Source organism: Prunus dulcis, chromosome 1 (genome assembly GCF_902201215.1).
Source record: "Prunus dulcis chromosome 1, ALMONDv2, whole genome shotgun sequence".
In the NCBI taxonomy this organism is placed as follows: domain Eukaryota; kingdom Viridiplantae; phylum Streptophyta; class Magnoliopsida; order Rosales; family Rosaceae; genus Prunus; species Prunus dulcis.
In genome coordinates this window covers 29,759,063-29,779,656 of record NC_047650.1, presented here as the reverse complement: position 1 = coordinate 29,779,656, position 20,594 = coordinate 29,759,063, and the positions used below count along the sequence as shown (strand labels likewise).

Here is a 20,594-nt window from a genome sequence, read left to right as displayed (position 1 = left end):
AAAAAACCGATACACACGTCACCTTTGGTTACTGTAAACCACCCCGGCAACACCTCACTTTCCCACCTCAGATCCGTCTCCCTAAACAATCATATTTAATTCCCCAGCTTTCACTTATTTTTCTGTTTCTGTTTTGTTTTGTTTTCTAGAAGGTTACAAAACCCTATTTTCGGCTATATGTTTTGCAGTTAACACCACCACCAGTTGAGTGCAGTACCCATCACTTGAGCTTCTCCACAACCACCACTAGCCCAGTCAGCCACCCTATACCGGCGTAAATAAATTGATCCATTGAGAAAGAAAAGAAATGCTTGTTTCGGTGTTTATGGCTCTGCTTCTACCAAGCGTGGCCATCAGCGCTGTTTTCGTAGTGTACATCTGCCTGTTATGGTATGCTACGAATAACCAGGAGCAGCCCGAGGTTCGGTTGCCGGTGAAGCAGGTTTCGCAAAAGGGGTTGTCAGCCTCTGAACTGGACAAGTTGCCTAAAATCACAGGGAAAGAGCTGACGGCGGAGAGGACGGAGTGCGCGGTGTGTCTTGACGAGATAGAGGGAGAGCAAGTGGCTCGGCTGGTTCCCGGTTGCAATCACGCTTTCCATCTGCTATGCGCCGACACCTGGCTTTCTAAGCACTCCTTTTGTCCAGTTTGTAGGGCCAAACTCCAACTTCATCAGGATCTTCCTCAGTCCTCTGTCACTTGTTCTGAAAATCCCTGCTAATTAATTAAGATACAAGAAAAGGAGAAGAAAGGATATTAGAGAGAAGCAACTCTGTTTTCATCAGATCGTGGGTGATGAAATGTCCACTAATGCACTAGGGTACTGTGGAATATGCTGTGATATTCATCGCCTCGAATACTTAATTTGTTTATTTGATTGCTCCTGCTACTGCTACTGTATGTATCAACTTAATTAATTATTAATATTGTTTTTTAATATTATTAAAAATTTCTGACTTCTTCTACAAAAAGTGAAATAAAATTTGTTAACATGAATTAAAATGGTAGGTTGGGTGGGGTCACCTGGGCTGGGTCTTATGATTGTGCTGTGCTGTACGACTGTTACACTGCCAGTATGAACTCGCTACACTACTAGTAGCATATCTCTGACGGGAGTGCGGCGTTTGGCCACGTCAGTGGGTTGGTGAATGGTAATTGACCAGTTCGACCCCAAAGTCCATGCGCTGGGTGCGCTGGCAGTATTCATTCAATCCCCGACCTGAAAGTTGTAATTCTTCCAACACAAATGATTTGATTGTACGCTACGTGTCTAAATTTGTGTCTAAATTATTTTATGAGATCGCAATTCGGTAGCTGCGTATGTTTCGAGTTCAAAAGGGAATTGATATACTCCAGCTGTAACACTTATTAGTGTGAGAACAGCTTTTCATTTAAGTAGACAATAAAATTCTACTCAAATTTCCAAATACTGTGAGATAGAGATACAGAGGAGTACTCAACTCCTCCGGAACCATTGGGCTGAGTTTGCATACTCAGAAAAGGTAGGCAATGGTGGAGTGCTTAGCTGTCTAAATGGTTCGTGTTCCTATTACATTCTAGATTTATTGTTCAGTTTATTCCAAATTAATTACTTGGAGATTTCATACACCCTCTATCATTGAGAGGATCTCCTTAAAAGCATATTTTGATTTCTATGCGTGTTTGCTACGTGATAAAACATCAACTTTAAGACTCAGAAAAGGTAGGCAATGGTGGAGTGCTTAGCTGTCTAAATGGTTCGTGTTACTATTACATTCTAGATTTATTGTTCAGTTTATTCCAAATTAATTACTTGGAGATTTCATACACCCTCTATCATTGAGACGATCTCCTTAAAGGCATATTTTGATTTCTATGCGTGTTTACTACGTGGTAAAATATTTTGCTACGTGATAAAACATCAACTTCAAGACATGTTTATTTACTACGAATGGAGAAGTCATGAATCAAAAAATTACCTATAAATCAGAAAATTTAAATAAAAGAATCAAAATATTGAAATCGGATCAACAACAACTCTTAGTTGGTCTCATTCTTAATTTTGAGGGTCTTTAATTTGACATTGTAAAAAAGCTTACAAGTTGCACCCCATGAAAGGGCAACGCTCATTTGGATTATGGATTTGAAGGAGGGTGATCCAAACCAACAAATTCAGATGGGCCTCTAAATTTAGAGTGCGATTAAAAATATCTTGGGTTTAGCCCAATATATTTTCATTTTCAGCTGGAGAATCCAAAGCCCACTGCAATATTCAAGTCCTATATATACCCAAGTAAAGTAACCCAACCAAAGTCGCACGCGAAACGTGGGAAGGCGGCTGTTCCAAAACCCGTTAAAATATTAACGGCAACCCACCACAAGAGTGAGTCAACCTTGGGTCATGGGCCCTGAGCTGAACAACTTTTCCCCATTCTTTAATACTTTTATTTTTTCCAAGTAATTGATAAAAGTACACGCGTGTAGCCGAAATACTTCCTCACGACACGTGTTCATAACTTTAGAGGACACGGAGCCTACAATCGCTGGCTTGCAGGTCACGAACTCTTTATCTAATTAGATGGTCACTTTGGCTTTCTCTTGCTTCGACAATGTCACAAGTCACAACAATGCAAATGCAATGCGGAAAGACAGGTGGCATCGGTGTTTAAAAAGATAACTTCTGGTGGGACCCGCTTATATTCTAAAATAATTATAGGTTATTGAAAGCAAGCCAAGAACTTCCCATATAGCTGCACGTGATACCTCTTATCCTGCGTTTTGAACGTCCAAATAAGAGGAGGGTGAGGATTTCGAACTCGGATGTAAAACGGAGATTTCATCGGCTTACAAGCCAAATTTGACTCTTATTTATTGGACGTTTTTCAGAATTGGGATTTTGCTCTTATTTGTTTGAGTGTTTGGTTGACACCGTTGGATTGCAGCTGGTAACGTAAAAGGTAAAGGGCTCTCGTATTTTCCAGGAAAAGGGAAGAAGGAATAGTTGAAGTTGAAGGAAGAGAAAAAGAGAAAGTGGGAAAGAAAGTAGAGAGACAGGTGTCCCCCTCTGTTGGTATGGCTTTCACAAATCACGACCTTCAATTCAAAGTCCTTTATGACTACACGGACCTTGCCTCTGCATTGTTGCCAAGTGCCAACCCATTACCCAAATATAAATAACATGACGATATATATAATAGAAAAGAAAAAGCATCCTAGCATGCTATGCTATGGACCAAACAATTACCTAAACATGTGGCAGCTTATGGTTTGCTTGGGTTCACCTTTCAATGTGGGGACAGATAAGTTTGGATACAAAGTTGCGGTGGTGATTGAACAGGCATCAGTTTTGCCAGGTGCGCTGCAAGTAGGTAATTAGCGTCTTTTGGCTTGGGGAGATTTAGATTGATGAATGCTTTGTGTTGGAGTTTTGATGTATGTATGTGTGTATGTATGAATATGAATATGAATATGGCTGAATTAATTAGCATACGATGTACTTAATGACGTGGTGAGTAAGAAGAATAAGGTTCTTCTTCCTTGAAATATATTAAGCGCACTGGAGGCTTGTTTCTAGGATTTTATTAGAGCCTGCGGTACTCTTCTGTGCGTCTTGTAGCTCAAGAGATATATATGACGAAGGACATGAACCTGAAGATCAATCATGATTGTCAAGCTGTAAGCAACGGTGCTGCAGCTTCTAATACCGACACCGTCGCGAGCTCCAGAGTTTCATCTCTCCTGGCCTCCAAAGATCGTGACTTTCTTCTTTCTCCAACTGGAAATCAGGTTCTCTCTCTCTCTCTCTCTCTCTCTCTCTCTCTCTCTATATGAATTTCTGTAAAGCTAGCTACTACTGTTAAGACCTTTACACCGGAAAAGTTGTTTCAGAGAAAAGTAAACTTGAGTATTTGTGATGAACAACGTTAACTAATTGAACTTTTGTAATGAAATAGTTGATATTTTCTTTCTGAGTAATAGAATTTCGTTTTTGGAATAAAAACTACAAATTTCATTAAATATACTAATTAAATTGGATGTACGGAACTTTCTAGAATTATTAGTTGCAATTTGCAACAATTTTATGCAATCCGATTGAATGATTCTGAAATATCGTGCAATTTCTCAGAAGCATAAAATATCGTAGTATTTCTCTAAAATAAAATATTACCATAATTGTTAGTTGCAATATATTTTCCCCCTAGATCTTTAAAAATTTAAATGAAAAAACCAGGATTATTTGAGGTAGGTTGAGATAGATTTAGATTTGGGTGGCAGATTTATCTTGAACTAGCTTGAATCATCAACATATGTTACTTATTCATATTCACAATAATGATAGACAAACTTGGATATTAATACCAGATTTATCTTGAATATGTACCTGATTAATTTTTTTTTGTTGGAGGACATTTTCTATTGAGAAAGACCATAACATACTAAACTCATACACACACCTTATTAATCTTATAAGTTATAACAAGTATCCATATTGTTCGTGGTTATGGGTAATATATATGTGTACATAACGTACTTAAGTCCTATTTTATTTGGTATTTTATGTATAAACAAAAGTTAGCAACGTTAACAATCCAAGAGATGAAAAACAAAAGAAGAAAAGAAGAAAAAGGGAATTATAAACCTTGGTTTGGTTGAAGGCACCGAGAGTTGAACATTTTGATTGAATATAGTTGTTTATTATTCATCATGTATGGGTAGCTAAGCGAAACAAATGTGTACGTAAGTGCATATTGATGATGAATAACAGAAAATGTGTTATTAAACAACGCAAACATGTAAATTTTCTGATGCCATTCAAATGTTGTAAAAGTATTTTTCACTTGTTCTGATTGTATTGTAGTTCCCATTCTCCATGGTTGTTCGTTCTCCTTTTTTATTTTCTGTCTTAAGTTGGTGGCCGAAATAGTACATGAAAAACAAACAAGGTTTTGAACTATGTTTGATTTTTGCGATGTATAATTTTCTTGGTCGGATAGTCACTCACTCACCTGGAGTATAATTAATGCATTATACTTTTCTTTTTAATTAAAAGAATGTAATTTTCCACGGCTGAAAAGATAGGGCAAAAAACCAACGACTTTTTATGTGTAAAATTCACTGTCGGTAGATTCTCATTAATTTTTATCTTGTCTTCTATTTGAGGGTTAAAAGTGAAAAGTTAATTGTAAACTCGGATGGTATGCTACTATATCTATAGCTATGGTAGATGTCACGGGATGCACATGCCAATTGCTGTCTTAATCAGAGGAAGATGGGCAACAGCCTCGTTGGCTGTCTATGGAGAAGAACCATTCTAAATCGACATGTGGCACCTTAATTATATCAATTTTGTCCCACATTCACGTTATTGGTATAACACGTGGTCCACTGGCACTCATGCATTTGTATTTTTGGTGAAACATCGCTTTCGAGTTTTTGTAGATTCTAGAGCCTCTATCCTGTTCCTTGGTGGAAAAGTTTCGGGAAACTATTCGGTGCTGCTGGCAATCTTAGGCTTATTTCGCCACTGACCTCGTGATGATCTGATCTCATCTGTTCCCTTGTCGGAATTATTCAAACCCTCCATATTCCCGTCCATTAATCTGATTATGGTTACTGATCTCATCCACTTCAATCGGGTTTATATTTGGCCTGGGAATAATTCTTAAGAATATATGTGTCTTTCGAAACAAAAGAAAAAAGGTCGTATTCAATTGTTCTTATCCTTAATGTATATATTCTCAATTCTAATTAGTATGAAAAAGAAAGGGAAAGCAAGTTATAGATATGTAAAGATTCAAAAGCGTTTTGCTTGTGGCAGGTGAAAGTTTGTGATCTCGAGGGGAAGATCATAGGGCTCTACTTCTCAGCCAACTGGTACCCGCCATGCTGGAACTTCAACCAAGTCCTGGTTGGCATCTATGAGCAGCTCAAGAGTAGTGGGTCTAATTTTGAGATTGTGTACGTCTCGTCTGATGAAGACGCGGATGCCTTTAACATCTACCATGCATGCATGCCATGGTTGGCCATTCCCTTTTCTGATTTGGACACCAAGAAAGCTTTGAACCGTAGGTTTGACATAGAAGGCATCCCCAGCTTGGTTATTTTACATCCTAACGATAATAAAGACGAGGCTACGCTGCGCGATGGAGTTGAACTTATTTACCGCTACGGGGTGGAAGCCTTCCCTTTTACAAAACAAAGGTTGGAAGAATTGCAAGATGAGGAGAGGGCGAGGCATGAGAACCAAACTTTGACAAATTTACTAACAAACCACGACAGAGACAATCTTTTGGGTCACCCCACGCCTGAACAGGTAACTTTTCCTTCTATATATGCATGCGTCATGCAAGAACCACTGCCTATGTATATAATAATAATATGCATTTATGTCTCTGATCTTGTGCATGCAGGTGCCTGTTGCTTCATTAGTAGGCAAAACGATTGGACTCTACTTCTCAGCTCATTGGTGCCGTCCATGCGTTAATTTTACTCCTAGGCTGATCTCCATCCACCAGAAGATTAAGGAGCAAATGCTGGTAGATGGGGATCAAGACGGAGAGGACTTCGAGATAGTATTTGTGTCCAGTGATCGTGACCAAGCATCGTTCGACTCCTACTTCGACACCATGCCATGGCTAGCGTTGCCTTTTGGAGATCCAAACGTCAAACAACTTGTCAAGCATTTTGATGTCAAAGGTATCCCTTGTTTGGTAATTTTAGGGCCTGACGGTAAAACCGTGACCAAGCAGGGTAGAAATCTCATCAACTTGTACCAAGAAAACGCCTATCCCTTCACCGAGGTAAAATTGGAACTGCTGGAGAAAAAAATGGATGAGGAGGCTAAGAGCCTCCCTAGGTCGGTGTACCATGGAGGGCACCGGCACGAGCTTAACTTGGTATCGGAAGGCAACGGAGGAGGACCCTTTATATGCTGTGACTGTGATGAACAAGGATCAGGTTGGGCTTACCAATGTCTTGAATGTGGATATGAGGTGCACCCCAAATGTGTGACTCTGACTGTTGCAGCCAGTAGCAATAGGTGATTCAGTAAAGCGTTGTGTGTGCGTGCCTTTGTGCTAATGCTACTAATTAAACTTGAGCTGTATTATATAATTTCTGATATTCGTTTGTTAATTAAGATTTGAGATTGGGATTCCCTATGAATCATTTATATATGTAATGTGGTTCTCATTTCTCAAGTAATTAATTGGCACTGAAATTCTTGGGTGTGATCACAAGTACATCTCTTAAGTGTTCTCTTAAGATTTTTTTGATTTTGTTTTTTAACAAAAATGCTAGTCATATAACCTCTAAGAGAGGTGGATCTATTGGATCTATTGTATTGGTGGACTCCTCCTTTTCTATAAGAGAGGTGATACACAAGATAATATGCAAATAAGGTATACCTAGCCTTTCCCTGCCTAAGTCATTTTATAGTGAGGGTTTTATATATGACTTTTATGTGATGTCTTATCTTTCAATTATTGAATTAGGCTAACTAATTTGATCAAACGACAAACTAATTTAATCCAATAATTAAGAGATATGACCTCACCTAAGGACCATGTATAAAGGTCCTATAGAATTCTTGTTCCATGCCTAGCATTGCATTTTTTTTTTTAAGGTCACAGTATTAGCCCAGATCAGAGTCAATTTTAAAGTGGATGATATACAAAATTCATATTATGGGCCACTTGTTGGGCTTTAATTCTGTGAAGTCCATGGGCAACATTTGGGTATTGTAAACTAGTGCTTATTGGGCCATAGAACTTCAATTCAATTTCATTTTCAGATCCAAGTCCACGAAGAAGTTGGATCAAAACGGCGCAGAGTAGAATTTGGGAGAAGGGAGAGGGAGCCATAAAATCGAAAACGCACGCGTGAAATGAATTGCGTAAGACTGAAGCGAGAGACAAAATTGGTAACGGTGGGCAGGTCTCTGTTAGGCATTGCAAAGTAAAGCGTACGCGGGCGAAAAGTGAAGCGAAGTGACGAAGAATGATGCTCAGGACAATCCAACGGGGAAAAGCAAAGCACAAATTAAATCGCAGCGCAAGAAGCAAACAACTAAATATGCTCTGCTCCTGGACGTGTTAAAACCTGTAAACAAACCCAAAAGCCTCAAACTCTCTCTCTCTCTCTCTCTCTCTCTCTCACATCACAACACATACACATACACATACACAAGAGGGAGAATGGGGCTCTGCTTCACCAGATGTCGATCCCATGACATCCCAATCTCTTCCTCATCAGATTCACCTCCTCCCCACTACCAGCAAACATCCAATAAAACCCATGCCCAGCACAAGCCAACCCCTTCTTCAAAACCGAACCCGTATGCATCAGCTTATAATAATCCAGGCAATTTTTTTGGCAAGACCCCTTCGTCATCTCAAACTCAGATTGGACCCATTCTGGGCAGGCCATACGTGGACATAAACATCTTCTACACCCTTGAAAAGGAGCTGGGAAGGGGTCAGTTTGGTGTCACTCGTCTTTGCACAGAGAAGACCACGGGCAAAAGGTACGCCTGCAAGTCCATATCAAGGCGAAAGCTCTCGACCAGCAAGGACATTGACGATGTCAGGAGGGAGATTATGATACTTCAGCATCTCACAGGGCAACCCAACATTGTGGAATTCAAGGGTGCTTATGAGGACAAGCAGAATCTGCATTTGGTCATGGAGTTGTGCTCCGGCGGTGAGCTTTTTGATCGGATTACTGCCAAAGGGAGCTACTCTGAGCGTCAAGCCGCTCAGATTTTCAGACAGATTGTGAATGTGGTTCATGTGTGTCACTTCATGGGGGTGATGCATAGAGACCTCAAGCCTGAGAATTTCTTGCTGGTCAGTAAGGAAGAGAATGCCCCTCTTAAAGCCATCGATTTTGGACTCTCTGTCTTCATTGAGCAAGGTAATTATTTACTAATTACTCTGAGGCCCATATCTTTCTGTCTTCCTTGTCTTTGTTTCGATTTCTAGCCTGGCTTATTTCTGCAACTTAGTTGAGTGTTCTTATTTGCGTTATTTAATTAGTTTTTTCAATGATTTTATAATTTGAACTTTTTTAGTACTGCAGTATCTGGTTTTCACTGAATTTGAAGAATCAATCATAGTTGTTGCTTTAAGGATGAAGAATAATTATCCAGAAAAATCGTAAGTATGATTGCTAGTTTAAAAAAGGTGCGTAGTGTAGAAGAGACTTGATGCCATTGTGGGTCGACAAGACCAAGTCAATGATGAATGCGACAGACAGGTCAACCAAGTCAACAATTGTAATTAAAAGGAAGAAGACAAACAGAACAAAGAAAACAAACGCAATATGTGGCGCATCACATCATGACTAGATTAGGCATAGTGAATGAAACACTGTTTAATGGAGTGTTAGTGAATGAAACACTGTTTAATGGGGTGTTAGTTGAATTCAGGTATTTGTTTGCTCTCAAGTAGTCTTAAGTTTAAGTCTCCATGGTACTTGTGTATATGAGTTTTTTCCCTTCTTCTTTTTAATTTTGGCAAAACTTATGTGAAAATGGGATAGAACCGGCCAATCTCGGTATGCCAAGTGAAAAAGTTATCACATGTGACATAGTGTAATTAGTATGAGATTGCATAACAGTACTATCCCGTTCCACACAAGTGTGTTTGTCCGAGGGAGGCACTATCAAACACTACTGAGCACTGACTAAAACTACTATGATACTTGATATCTAATACCAGAAAACACGAGAATTTTAGAGCCCTAGTTGTTTAACTTATAATAGAGCAGGGTATATATTTAGTTTTTTCGGTTGCATGAAGAAACACTCAACACAAATATATTTAATGATCGGAATAACTTGGTAAGCAATTCTCTGCAGGGAAAGTGTACAGAGACATTGTTGGGAGTGCCTACTATGTGGCCCCGGAAGTGTTGGAGCGAAATTATGGGAAGGAGATAGATGTGTGGAGTGCTGGAGTCATTTTATATATTCTTCTAGCTGGAGCGCCTCCCTTTTGGGCTGGTAGGTAAACTTGCATGGCTTCATTTTATGCTGCTCTCTGTGTGCGTTTCATCAACCGATGTTAATTATTTACAGTTTGTTTTTAATCTTAATTCTACTCTTTTGATCTGTTCTGTGTGCACAAATTCTGTTTTAGAGACTGAAAAGGGGATATTTGAAGCAATTATGCAAGCCAAACTTGACTTGCAAAGTTCCCCATGGCCTTCTATCTCTGATTCTGCAAAGGATCTCATCAAGAAAATGTTAACAAGAGACGCTAAGAAAAGAATTACAGCTGCTGAAGTTCTTGGTAAGTGCATAATTGCTTGTGTCCTGTTGTTGACAGCTAACTTGAGTCAATCTAGGGTTCATCCTTGATGTGGAGCACTGAATTGATTGGGAAAGTCATCCATTCATGTCATTTACATTGTGTGTATTTTAACCAGAACATCCATGGATGACGAAAGATGGTGAAGCCTCTGACAAACCAATTGACAGTGCTGTTCTAATTAGGATGAAGCAGTTCAGAGCAATGAACAAGCTGAAGAAACTTGCTCTGATGGTAACTGATCTTAACCATCAATTCTTCCTCCAAATTTGCTATTTTTGTAATTTTCAGAAGCTGATAGCTTTTCCTGGATGCCTTCTTTTCCTTGTAGGTAATAGCAGAAAACCTTTCAGAAGAAGAAATTCATGGCCTGAAACAAATGTTCAACAACATAGACACAGATGGAAGTGGCAGCATCACATTTGAGGAACTTAAAACTGGATTGACAAGGCTGGGATCTAAGCTTAGTGAAACAGAAATAAAACAGCTGATGGATGCTGTCAGTACTTGAAAAATCTATCCTCATGCTCAGCTTTTTGATCAGTTGACTTTCCCTCAACATTATCTAGTTACATTTTTTTATTTGGTTTTGCTTTTGTGGTTAGGCTGACATTGACAAGAATGGGACTATTGATTACACTGAATTCATCACTGCTACCATGCATCGCCATAAACTGGAGAAGGAAGAAAACTTGTACAAGGCTTTCCAGTTCTTTGACAAGGATCAGAGCGGGTTAGTTTACTAGTTTTCTACAACTCATCGTTCATGTGAGATCTATTAATCTATAAATGACTTCAACGTCCGTGAGGAGTGATGATTATTCGAACTTTTAATCATGTTTATGTGCGGCGACGATCAACTCATTCTACTTCGGGTTTGAGCTTGGCAGGTTTATCACAAGAGATGAGCTAAGACAAGCAATGACTCAATATGGGATGGGGGATGATGCTACTATAGATGAAATCATTGATGATGTGGATACTGATAAAGTAATTCCCTTCTGTTTCTGTTGTGTGTTTCTCTGAAATTGACTGAATACTAACTGATTTAAATTTTGCAGGATGGGAGAATCAACTACGAGGAGTTTGTGGCCATGATGAGACGGGGAGTTCAAGATTCTGATGATAAACTAAGATAGATTCGAGTTTTACTGATTTGTAACCCCAATCCATCCATATACAAATAAAAAAACTTCCAATGGCAAGGCAATAGTTCCAACTTCTTGCTTCTGCCTGCCTCTCTGTTGTAGGCTTTGGCGCCATTACCTCACTTCTACTTGTAACTCATCAATGTCTATAAATAAAATCAACCTGTTATTATATATCATGTACGACATCAATAAATTAATAACAATAACTATATATCCAATTTCAGATTAAAATATTGCCTTGCAAGAAACTATTTTCATTGAATTTGTACATCTAACTATTTTCATTTGCTATCTAATGAGACTAAAAGTAAAAATTTAAGATACAAATCCAAAACGACATGTCGCTAGGTAACGAGTAATATGGTTCAACGAAGCCTCCGTTGTCGACTCTTTTGGAGGGAAGTCGCTGCAGAGAAACCATGACAAGGCAACCTCTGAATCTGTTGGACCATTTGCATCAAACTATCCTCCAATTTCTAAATCCCTTCACAGCTTCTTTATCACAGGCACGTCAAGCCCATGCCCAGATACTCAAGACTGGCCTCTCCAGTGATACCAATCTCACCACCAAGCTCCTCTCTCTCTACGCCAACAATCTCTGTTTTGACGACGCAAACTTCGTTCTCGATTCGATTTCAGAGCCCAACTTGTTCTCCTACTCTACCCTCATTCACGCTTTTGCAAAGCTCAACCAGTTTGGCCATGCACTCGGTCTGTTTTCTCAAATGCTATCTCGAGGCCTCGTGCCGGATAGTTTTCTCTTCCCTAGTGTCGTCAAAGCCTGCGCTGGACTTCCGGCTTCGAAAGCCGGGAAACAGGTTCATGCCATCGCGTCTGTATCTGGGCTTGCTTCGGATTCGTTTGTGCAGTCCTCTTTGGTACACATGTATATTAAATGTGACCAAATAAGAGATGCCCGCAAGCTTTTTGATAGAGTGCCTCAACGGGATGTGATTATTTGCAGTGCTTTGATTTCTGGCTACTCTCGCCGTGGATACGTAGATGAGGCAATGCAACTCTTATCTGAGATGAGGGGTATGTGTTTGGAACCCAATGTAGTCTTGTGGAATGGGATGATTGCGGGTTTTAATCAGAGTAAGTTATATGCCGATACAGTTGCTGTGTTACAGAAGATGCATTCAGAAGGTTTTCAACCTGATGGGTCTAGTATTTCTAGTGCTCTTCCTGCTGTAGGACACTTGGAGGATTTGGGCATGGGGATTCAGATTCATGGCTATGTGGTCAAGCAGGGACTTGGGTCGGACAAGTGTGTCGTCAGTGCACTTATTGATATGTATGGAAAGTGTGCCTGCTCATTTGAGACGTCACAAGTTTTTCATGAAATGGATCAAATGGATGTTGGTGCTTGCAATGCTCTAGTTACGGGGCTTTCCCGAAATGGTCTTGTTGACAATGCACTGAAGGTATTCAGGCAATTTAAGGACCAAGGGATGGAACTGAATATTGTGTCTTGGACATCCATAATTGCTAGTTGTTCCCAAAATGGGAAGGATATGGAGGCTTTGGAGCTTTTTAGAGAGATGCAGGTTGAGGGTGTGGAGCCAAACTCTGTGACCATCCCTTGCTTGCTTCCAGCTTGTGGCAATATTGCAGCCTTGATGCATGGGAAGGCGGCCCACTGTTTTTCCCTCAGGAGGGGGATCTCTAATGATGTGTATGTGGGTAGTTCATTGATTGATATGTACGCAAAATGCGGAAAAATCCGTTTGTCTCGGCTTTGTTTTGATGAAATGCCCACCAGAAATTTGGTTTGCTGGAATGCTGTTATGGGCGGATATGCAATGCATGGAAAGGCTAATGAAACTATGGAGGTGTTCCGTTTGATGCAGAGGAGTGGTCAGAAGCCTGATTTTATCAGTTTTACCTGTGTATTGTCTGCGTGCAGCCAGAAAGGTTTAACAGACGAAGGATGGTATTATTTTAATAGCATGTCAAGGGAACATGGTCTAGAAGCTAGAGTGGAGCATTATGCTTGTATGGTGACACTTCTTAGTCGTTCTGGAAAACTTGAAGAAGCTTATTCCATGATCAAGCAAATGCCATTTGAACCAGATGCTTGTGTTTGGGGAGCTTTACTGAGTTCTTGTAGAGTTCACAGTAATGTGACTCTAGGCAAGTATGTCGCAAAGAAGCTCTTCAATTTGGAACCAAAAAATCCTGGGAACTACATTCTTCTGTCAAATATTTATGCTTCCAAGGGCATGTGGAGTGAAGTAGATAAAGTGAGGGATAAAATGAAGAGTCTTGGTTTGAGGAAGAACCCTGGGTGCAGTTGGATTGAAGTCAAGAATAAAGTGCACATGCTTCTTGCAGGAGACAAAGCGCATCCTCAAATGAACCAAATTATTGAGAAGTTGAATGAATTGAGCTCGGAGATGAAGAAATTAGGACACTTCCCCAATACCCACTTTGTATTGCAAGATGTGGAGGAACAGGACAAGGAGCAGATTTTGTGTGGACACAGTGAAAAGTTGGCTGTGGTGTTAGGGCTTCTGAACACTCCTCCAGGGTCTTCCCTTAGGGTAATTAAGAACCTCAGGATCTGTGGTGATTGCCATGCTGTTATAAAATTCATCTCCAGCTTTGAAGGAAGAGAGATTTCAGTCAGAGACACTAATCTCTTTCATCATTTTAAAGATGGAGTTTGTTCTTGTGAGGATTATTGGTGAATTATCAGCATGGCTGACTAGGGGCTTACTCTTCAAAAGAGTGAAGTTTATTCTTCAAGCCATTAAGTATAGAGCACATTGCTGAGACAAAGTATGCAATCACAGTGAACCTTAAGGTGAGGAACTAAACTTAGCTTACATACTTCTATTATGGTTCTTCACAATGTTGTAACGCAATGCGTACTGGTTTCCGTTTGTAGGTTTTGCTCCCTTTTTCTCTTGCCGTGCTAAAAGAAACCAAGCTTATCACTAATTTTGGCCTCAAAATATAAGGATAAAAGGGGTGGAAAATCCTCCTCTCTTGCACATTGTGGAACTAGGACAGCATACAAGAATGGGAAGTTATGGATGAGTCTCATTTTGAGGTACCTCATGTAGCTTCGTTTGTCTGATTGAGTTCATGGTAAATGTGAATGATATTGCACCTTGACTTATATGAATGTGTTTTTTTTCCCTTGTGCAGCCTTATTTTCAAGAATGATTGCATCTCTTGGACAATTTGGCATAAAAAAGAGGCAGTGTGATAACATTAACAGTTACAGTAGTGTGAGGCAACAACTTAGGGCGGGCGTAAGATTGTCGCATGATGTCGAAAAGGTATTCTGCTGTCTTCTTGTTGGATGGGCTGGGCTTGTTCCAAAGGTTCCTCATCTCACATGTCGATAAATTGCGCACAACCCTACTCGCAATTCTTTAATCAACAAGATAATAATCTAAAGAGTTGTGTTTAGTTACTGAATAAAATGTGGAAATTGATTCCATTTGTTGGTTGAAAATTGAAATGCGGGTATTGGGTAAGTATCGTAATTTAATGGTAGATAGACGTAATGAAATGCGGATAATTGCACGCCCGGAATCCGTTTAAACTAGGATTTCAATAGAAACTCGGATATTAAAATGAATAATAAATAATCCCTCACACCAGCCTGTAGTACGGGAAAGAATTTAAAAACTGAGCACCGAGAAAAATAATGAGAACATTGTAAAGGTTCAAAAAAATTTGTAACTATATCTTTCCGCCCAATAAAAAATCGTTATTTGGGCAACTTTCTGTGTTCTCTCAAAGGTATAAAATCCTATTATTTTGTTAACTTACACTGTTCTCTCAATGATATCAGTTGCGGAAGGACATCCCCTAAACTGAGTGCTGGTTAGACCAGCAAATCAAGAGAATGCGGGGTTAGACCATTCTAACTGTAGTGCGTCTGGCTGCATTTCATTTGTCAGTGAAAGTGAAACCGCCTGCATCGACACAACTCTCTCCTCATTTCCTGCCAAATATAATGCCTTAGACTTTGTACTCTTCAATATGCATCCACTTTGTAGATGACCACTTGTTGCCCCTTATCACAGGGCATCCACCTACAACAAACCATAACATGAATCAAAATCACGTACATCATACGCTGAAATTGAATGACCAAAAACAGAGAGTTAACATTGCAACAAAGGCCAGGCCACATCATATTCGTCTTAAATGCATGCAAACTTTGCTACTTAAAGAGTTGACACTGCAAAACCAATGCTCAACGACAATAGATTTTCGCCAATGGAGAATGTTCAAAATGGCTAACCGTGCAAACTTGATGGGTCTAGACTAGCATCAGGCCTCATGCTCCAGAAAAGTAATGCATCCCCCATTTTAGGTTTCACCGAAAGTCCCTGTTTACCACATTCAGATAATTCATTCCACCATCGCACAGAATTGAAACTCCCCTTTGCAGCAGGAAACACTGTCTCACCGCCTTCTTCAACATCTGACCTGAATCAATGGCATAAGAAATGATAGAGGGAAAGAGAACACTGAGAAAACCAGTTATTGTAGTAAATATATTGAACATATCGTAAGGGAGAAACCGTCTTACAGATACATCAGAAGAGTGGCAATCCGTTGGCCCCCATTCTTGGTGTTGAACTCATCCAGGAAGTAATCAAAATGTGCATCATATTTCTGCCCAACTTCATAGTGGAGAATCTGAAGTCCTTCTCCATGCTCTGAAAATTGTATGTCGGATAAAAAATCAGCAGATCATGCCTCACACTGAGATATAACAGACAAATGGATATACACACAACTAGGAGAAAAGGAAAGAGTTCATGCAATCACATAGGCAGAAAAAAGAACAAAAGAATTACTGCATATCTGAATATGTATTTCAGAATTGTTGAACAATCTTATTATATTTGTAAGACTCCATCACAGTCATGCAATTTGAATTTTTATTAAAAGACAGAGTCAGGGCTAAGGTTTGGTTGGGTTGAGTAGCATTCCAACCACCCAGGCCTAAAAGAAGCTCGACAAAGCTTTTGTGGTTCATTTTAATTAAACAAAACACAGGATCAGTATAGAATCTATAGATCTATGATAGAACCCCCTACAATAAGTGAATATGAGACCTCCAATACTTAAAAAGATAGTGGAGTTGTAGAGAATTATGATTCCCAAGTGACATTTAAGCTTAATATTCATCTCGACACATATTTATAAAGCACTGTGGATGATACTACTAATGATCTAATCCAAAACTCTTTTATCTAGCTTGGCTCACAGACATGTTAAATGCCTCTCACAACCATCAGCTACATCATAGACGCCACCTGTGTGAATTCTTTTTCCTCTTAAAATTTCTGTGATAAGAAAGGCATTTGATTCAAAAGAGAGGTGCCACAATACAAGGCACCGTCCAAATAATCATATTTGAGAAAAAAGAAAATCTGGACTGAAAGAAACACAATGTTCTAGTTATCTATCTACTCTAGCAGTCACATACCTACAGGAATGAAAGTGAAGTCTGCTATTCTCTTCTCAATATCGCTAACTATTTTATCACGTCCCCTCTTCAGAAACATTCCAGAGCTTGTGCGCACCCTGCATGCAGAGAAGGATTTCTAGGGTATGGAAAGAAATTTCTAGGGTATCATAGACTACATTAATATTTGTAGGGATGAGATCAAATGCATAGAAACCCTTTACCTACTATCTTTGCTCTTCCCAGTCTTGCTATCGACAACAGTTGACTTTACCATATCAGGTTTAGCAAGATTTATTAAGTAGTCACATTCTTCCTTGGACTGTTACACATAAGACATCGGGAAGAATTAACGTTCTCGGACAATAACCAAACAATTTATTCAACACTCATATGGATGAATTAACCACAGGTTCCCTCCTCCATTCAAAAGAAGGAAAAAAAATGAAAAAACGAATCACATTTATACACGCAACGCAGAGGCGTAGACCTCTCTCAATATCAGTGATGATGCATTACACCTCATCTTCATTGCTAAAATCGAATGACCAATGCCATTCATGCTCACCATGAACAGAAACACCAGCGATGGCAAATAAATTAAATAAATAAAGGCCCAGCCATAGCCTAATTCGCATAGAGCGGATAAAATAATAAAAAGAAAAAGACAAAACAAAAATGAGGAAACTAACCAAGAAATTGTGATATATGAAAGCTCTCGGCTCCCAAGAAATCACTTCTGTCCACTGATCTTCTCTCTCCCCGAATCCATCGGTTCTGAGAAATATAATTAAAAATTTTTAATTAAAAAAAAAAAACTGAAATTCCAAGCAGATCAAATTCATCGCGACCGGAGACTTATGAGCGAAACCAGTACCTCTCAACGGTGCTGCGCCTAAAGGAACTGAGATCGTTAGGTGAAGATTCGTCGGTGATAACCGGAAGGGAAACGATTCCAAAAGCCAGAAGCATGAGCAGCACCACTATTAGCATGAATAGCATCGACAAGACGAGCGTGAACGTCGACCATTTTTTGCTCTGCAACCGACCATACCTACCCTTCGCCATTGTTGAATGAGCTCGAAACCCAACCGTAATTCTCATGCAACAACGAGCAACGAGTATTTAATTTATAATTTCTTGATGGCTCTCTGAGAAACAGAGCTTTCAGAATCTCACTGGGGAAGATGGGTGTCAAGAGAGCGTTGAAGTCACTTTTGAAACGTGTGCGTTATTTATAGGTTCCAGAATTTTCTATTGACAGACTATTTGACGAAATTATCCTTGTCCTAATTCGGAATGACGAGATATTTTTACTTTCGGCACGCAATTTATGGGTACGATAGTAATCTCATAGGTCGTGGTTTTATTTTCCAGCTTTAGGAGTGGTGTTGTGGGCTGCACACTGGTTATGACTCTCAGCAAAATCCTAGAGTTTTCAAGTCGTCTTTGTTTGTAAGTTGTAACCACTCTCAGCTATTGTTCAAGTCATTAATCTCTCTCTTCTCTTCTTTCTTTCTAGATTTCTAGTCACAATTCTATCTAAACCTAAAAATGTACTGAAATTGAAATTTGGGTCAAACATGTTTGTTTTAATGTGAAATGGGCCCTGACAAACAATTCACCACAGCCTTGCAAGTTGTAACACCCATGAGAAAACAGTGGTAACTTTAATCCAAAGCTAGCCAAGTCATTGACAGCAAAGTTCCCTTCTCTATAAACAAGTTTGATCACCACCGCAGCACTAACACCACCCTAAGAAAGGGGGTGGCAAGGGCAATCTTCCACCTTCTGCCTCCATAAGGAAAACACCATTTTTGAATCCTTTCTTCCTTGTCATAGATTTCGTATTCGGGAATAGGGGTTCATGCTGACACAAAAGAAAACCAGAATCTAAGAAATCCATGACTTCAGCAACCACACCCACCTGAGGACTGAAGTGCCCTCAAGTCTCTTACAATCTTTCATGCTTCATTTCTGACCTTCCAATTTCCAAATCCAAATGGATCTCAGCAGCCCTGAGCAATAATCACTAGTACGAGTATCACCTATGTTGTTCATAACAACAGCCTCTTGTGTTGACTGTATAATTACTTCAACCAACAAGATTTGTTCTATTTGTGTCTTTCATTGCATATGGTTGGTTGGACATCTAATTCCCTCTTCAAGGCAACCTTGAGCACTAGTGATTGGTTATTCGCGCCCTCATACAAGAAAGCTAAATATAATTTGTCAATGAATATTGCAGCTATGCTATGGTACATCAGCAAAATGGAATTATGGAATACCAAACACGAAGCAAATACCAAACCAAATCTGAGCATTGTAGCTATTTGAAAAAAAACAAAATTTGAGCATCTCATAACAAATTTTTGTGAATTCGTTATTTAAGGATTGGAAAAATATCACACAAGATGGCATTACATACCCAAACACATCTTTACAAGTTACAACAACAACAAAGGAAAATAAATCAAACCGTTTACGCTTAATCTCCACCGCCTCGCTCCTTCTGAATCTGCTGCCTCTGCTTCTCGGCGAGCTTATCTATAGCCGACTGCACAGCATCATGCCCACCGATGAGCAATCGGGTAATAATTTCCGGATCCGTCTCGAACCGGGCCTCCTCGAACTCCTTCCTCGCGTTCTCTCTCAGGACATCTCTCCAAAGCACGCCCCGAGAGTCCGGCCACATGAAGAACCGAGTCGCCCTGATAATGTCACGATACAGGCCCAGTGCCTCCCGCCGAGTGCTGGTGAGCCGCCGGCGGTTCAGCAACTCCTCCTCCTCATCGTCGAGGTGTTTCTCTTTCTTCACTATGTGCCTGTCTAGAAGCTCCTCGATGGTGTCCGGGCCTTCGTGCAATAGGCGCCGGCTACAACTAAAAACGATGTCGTAGCGCTTGATGAGCCTTAGAGGGATTCGCCATTTCTGTGGACTCGTCGTCATCGCATCTCTCTCGGCGGTTTGGTCGCACAGAGATGCCAAACATGAGACAGAATAGAATAAAGAATGAAAATATAAGGTGGGCCTAAGGGCCTGGTAAATCAGATGGGCTTATAATAAACTTTGGAAATTGGGGAAATTGTGTGGTTTGTCCAATACACACAAGAACGACGTTATGGGTACAGTCGTTTTCAATTTGTTAAACGGATTGTACCAAGATGTTTTTTTTCATTTACTTAACGAGAGAATCATTTTCATTAAAATATATCCTAATTTAACCAATTAACCAAGCTGGATTTCAGCGAAAAATGAGTGGACCGATTACGTTAATTTGATATGAGATTGTATTTTCCTTGAAGGACGCCCCGGTACAAGGTAAATTACAAAGAGGCTTTTATTTCCGAGCAATGCTGTATTTACTAAATTTATATCCCATATTTCTAGACCACATAATGTAAAATGTCCATATCATATGCCACATCAATTAAATACATTTTAATAAAGAGAAAAAAAAAAAGATATTAATCACATTAATTAGCTGATGTAGTATATACAAATCAACTGCAACATCATGTAGTATAAAATTATGGTATAGATTAGTATTATTCTTTATTCCAAGCCCTTGATTGGAGTTTTTTAAGTTTTATTTTATTTTATCAAGTAATTAGGGACGTTGTAGAATTACATACTGATCCAAAACAATCTAATTCCTAATCTATGACTGCCTTCCAATCTCACACTTCTAGTTAAAATGCTACTCTTTTTTT

At 39.6% G+C, this 20,594-nt stretch overlaps 6 protein-coding genes across 7 annotated transcripts; 4 read left to right on the top strand and 2 right to left on the bottom strand.

Annotated features, from left to right (window-relative positions):
• Positions 1–21: 21 nt before the first annotated feature.
• LOC117615170 (E3 ubiquitin-protein ligase ATL23) lies at positions 22–928 on the top strand. Its single transcript, XM_034344197.1, has one exon. The coding sequence runs from the start codon at positions 308–310 to the stop codon at positions 719–721; it is 414 nt and encodes a 137-aa protein (XP_034200088.1). The 5' UTR covers positions 22–307; the 3' UTR covers positions 722–928.
• A 2,254-nt stretch (positions 929–3,182) lies between these two features.
• LOC117635209 (probable nucleoredoxin 2) lies at positions 3,183–7,214 on the top strand. Of its 2 annotated transcripts, none has more exons than XM_034369566.1 (4): positions 3,183–3,332; positions 3,596–3,765; positions 5,798–6,292; positions 6,390–7,214. In XM_034369566.1, the coding sequence occupies exons 1-4, from the start codon at positions 3,197–3,199 to the stop codon at positions 7,020–7,022; spliced, it is 1,434 nt and encodes a 477-aa protein (XP_034225457.1). In that variant the 5' UTR covers positions 3,183–3,196; the 3' UTR covers positions 7,023–7,214. The 2 variants fall into 2 exon arrangements, with proteins under 2 accessions (XP_034225457.1, XP_034225451.1); XM_034369560.1 differs by having other exon boundaries at positions 3,183–3,347.
• Positions 7,215–7,956: 742 nt separating this feature from the next.
• LOC117634035 (calcium-dependent protein kinase 29) lies at positions 7,957–11,611 on the top strand. Its single transcript, XM_034367939.1, has 8 exons — positions 7,957–8,892; positions 9,839–9,982; positions 10,119–10,271; positions 10,408–10,523; positions 10,621–10,788; positions 10,895–11,022; positions 11,180–11,279; positions 11,351–11,611. The coding sequence occupies exons 1-8, from the start codon at positions 8,175–8,177 to the stop codon at positions 11,426–11,428; spliced, it is 1,605 nt and encodes a 534-aa protein (XP_034223830.1). The 5' UTR covers positions 7,957–8,174; the 3' UTR covers positions 11,429–11,611.
• Positions 11,612–11,854: 243 nt separating this feature from the next.
• On the top strand, positions 11,855–14,864 carry LOC117614521 (pentatricopeptide repeat-containing protein At1g20230). Its single transcript, XM_034343361.1, has 3 exons — positions 11,855–14,246; positions 14,331–14,495; positions 14,594–14,864. Exon 1 carries the CDS (start codon positions 11,860–11,862, stop codon positions 14,128–14,130), a length of 2,271 nt encoding a protein of 756 aa, XP_034199252.1. The 5' UTR covers positions 11,855–11,859; the 3' UTR covers positions 14,131–14,246; positions 14,331–14,495; positions 14,594–14,864.
• Positions 14,865–14,986: 122 nt separating this feature from the next.
• LOC117615379 (probable prolyl 4-hydroxylase 3) lies at positions 14,987–18,117 on the bottom strand. Its single transcript, XM_034344450.1, has 7 exons — positions 17,758–18,117; positions 17,573–17,657; positions 17,105–17,202; positions 16,902–16,999; positions 15,996–16,125; positions 15,705–15,892; positions 14,987–15,492 (listed from the first exon to the last, which is right to left on the bottom strand). Exons 1-7 carry the CDS (start codon positions 17,982–17,984, stop codon positions 15,419–15,421), a joined length of 900 nt encoding a protein of 299 aa, XP_034200341.1. The 5' UTR covers positions 17,985–18,117; the 3' UTR covers positions 14,987–15,418.
• A 1,120-nt stretch (positions 18,118–19,237) lies between these two features.
• On the bottom strand, positions 19,238–19,926 carry LOC117614744. The gene has a single exon (XM_034343641.1). It carries the CDS (start codon positions 19,828–19,830, stop codon positions 19,369–19,371), a length of 462 nt encoding a protein of 153 aa, XP_034199532.1. The 5' UTR covers positions 19,831–19,926; the 3' UTR covers positions 19,238–19,368.
• Positions 19,927–20,594: the final 668 nt, after the last annotated feature.

Bases quoted from the DNA above. Each gene is read 5' to 3' on its own strand.
- LOC117635209 (XM_034369560.1), top strand. From the start codon at position 3,197: ATGCTATGCTATGGACCAAACAATTACCTAAACATGTGGCAGCTTATG. The intron at 3,348-3,595 runs GTAATTAGCGTC...TGCGTCTTGTAG, and splicing joins GCCAGGTGCGCTGCAAGTAG to CTCAAGAGATATATATGACG. The intron at 6,293-6,389 runs GTAACTTTTCCT...TTGTGCATGCAG, and splicing joins GTCACCCCACGCCTGAACAG to GTGCCTGTTGCTTCATTAGT.
- LOC117634035 (XM_034367939.1), top strand. From the start codon at position 8,175: ATGGGGCTCTGCTTCACCAGATGTCGATCCCATGACATCCCAATCTCT. The intron at 8,893-9,838 runs GTAATTATTTAC...AATTCTCTGCAG, and splicing joins CTCTGTCTTCATTGAGCAAG to GGAAAGTGTACAGAGACATT. The intron at 10,524-10,620 runs GTAACTGATCTT...TTTTCCTTGTAG, and splicing joins TGAAGAAACTTGCTCTGATG to GTAATAGCAGAAAACCTTTC.
- LOC117615170 (XM_034344197.1), top strand. From the start codon at position 308: ATGCTTGTTTCGGTGTTTATGGCTCTGCTTCTACCAAGCGTGGCCATC.
- LOC117614744 (XM_034343641.1), bottom strand. From the start codon at position 19,830: ATGACGACGAGTCCACAGAAATGGCGAATCCCTCTAAGGCTCATCAAG.
- LOC117615379 (XM_034344450.1), bottom strand. From the start codon at position 17,984: ATGAGAATTACGGTTGGGTTTCGAGCTCATTCAACAATGGCGAAGGGT. The intron at 17,000-17,104 runs GTAAAGGGTTTC...CTCTGCATGCAG, and splicing joins GGGAAGAGCAAAGATAGTAG to GGTGCGCACAAGCTCTGGAA. The intron at 15,893-15,995 runs GTAAGACGGTTT...CCATTGATTCAG, and splicing joins GCCACTCTTCTGATGTATCT to GTCAGATGTTGAAGAAGGCG.
- LOC117614521 (XM_034343361.1), top strand. From the start codon at position 11,860: ATGACAAGGCAACCTCTGAATCTGTTGGACCATTTGCATCAAACTATC.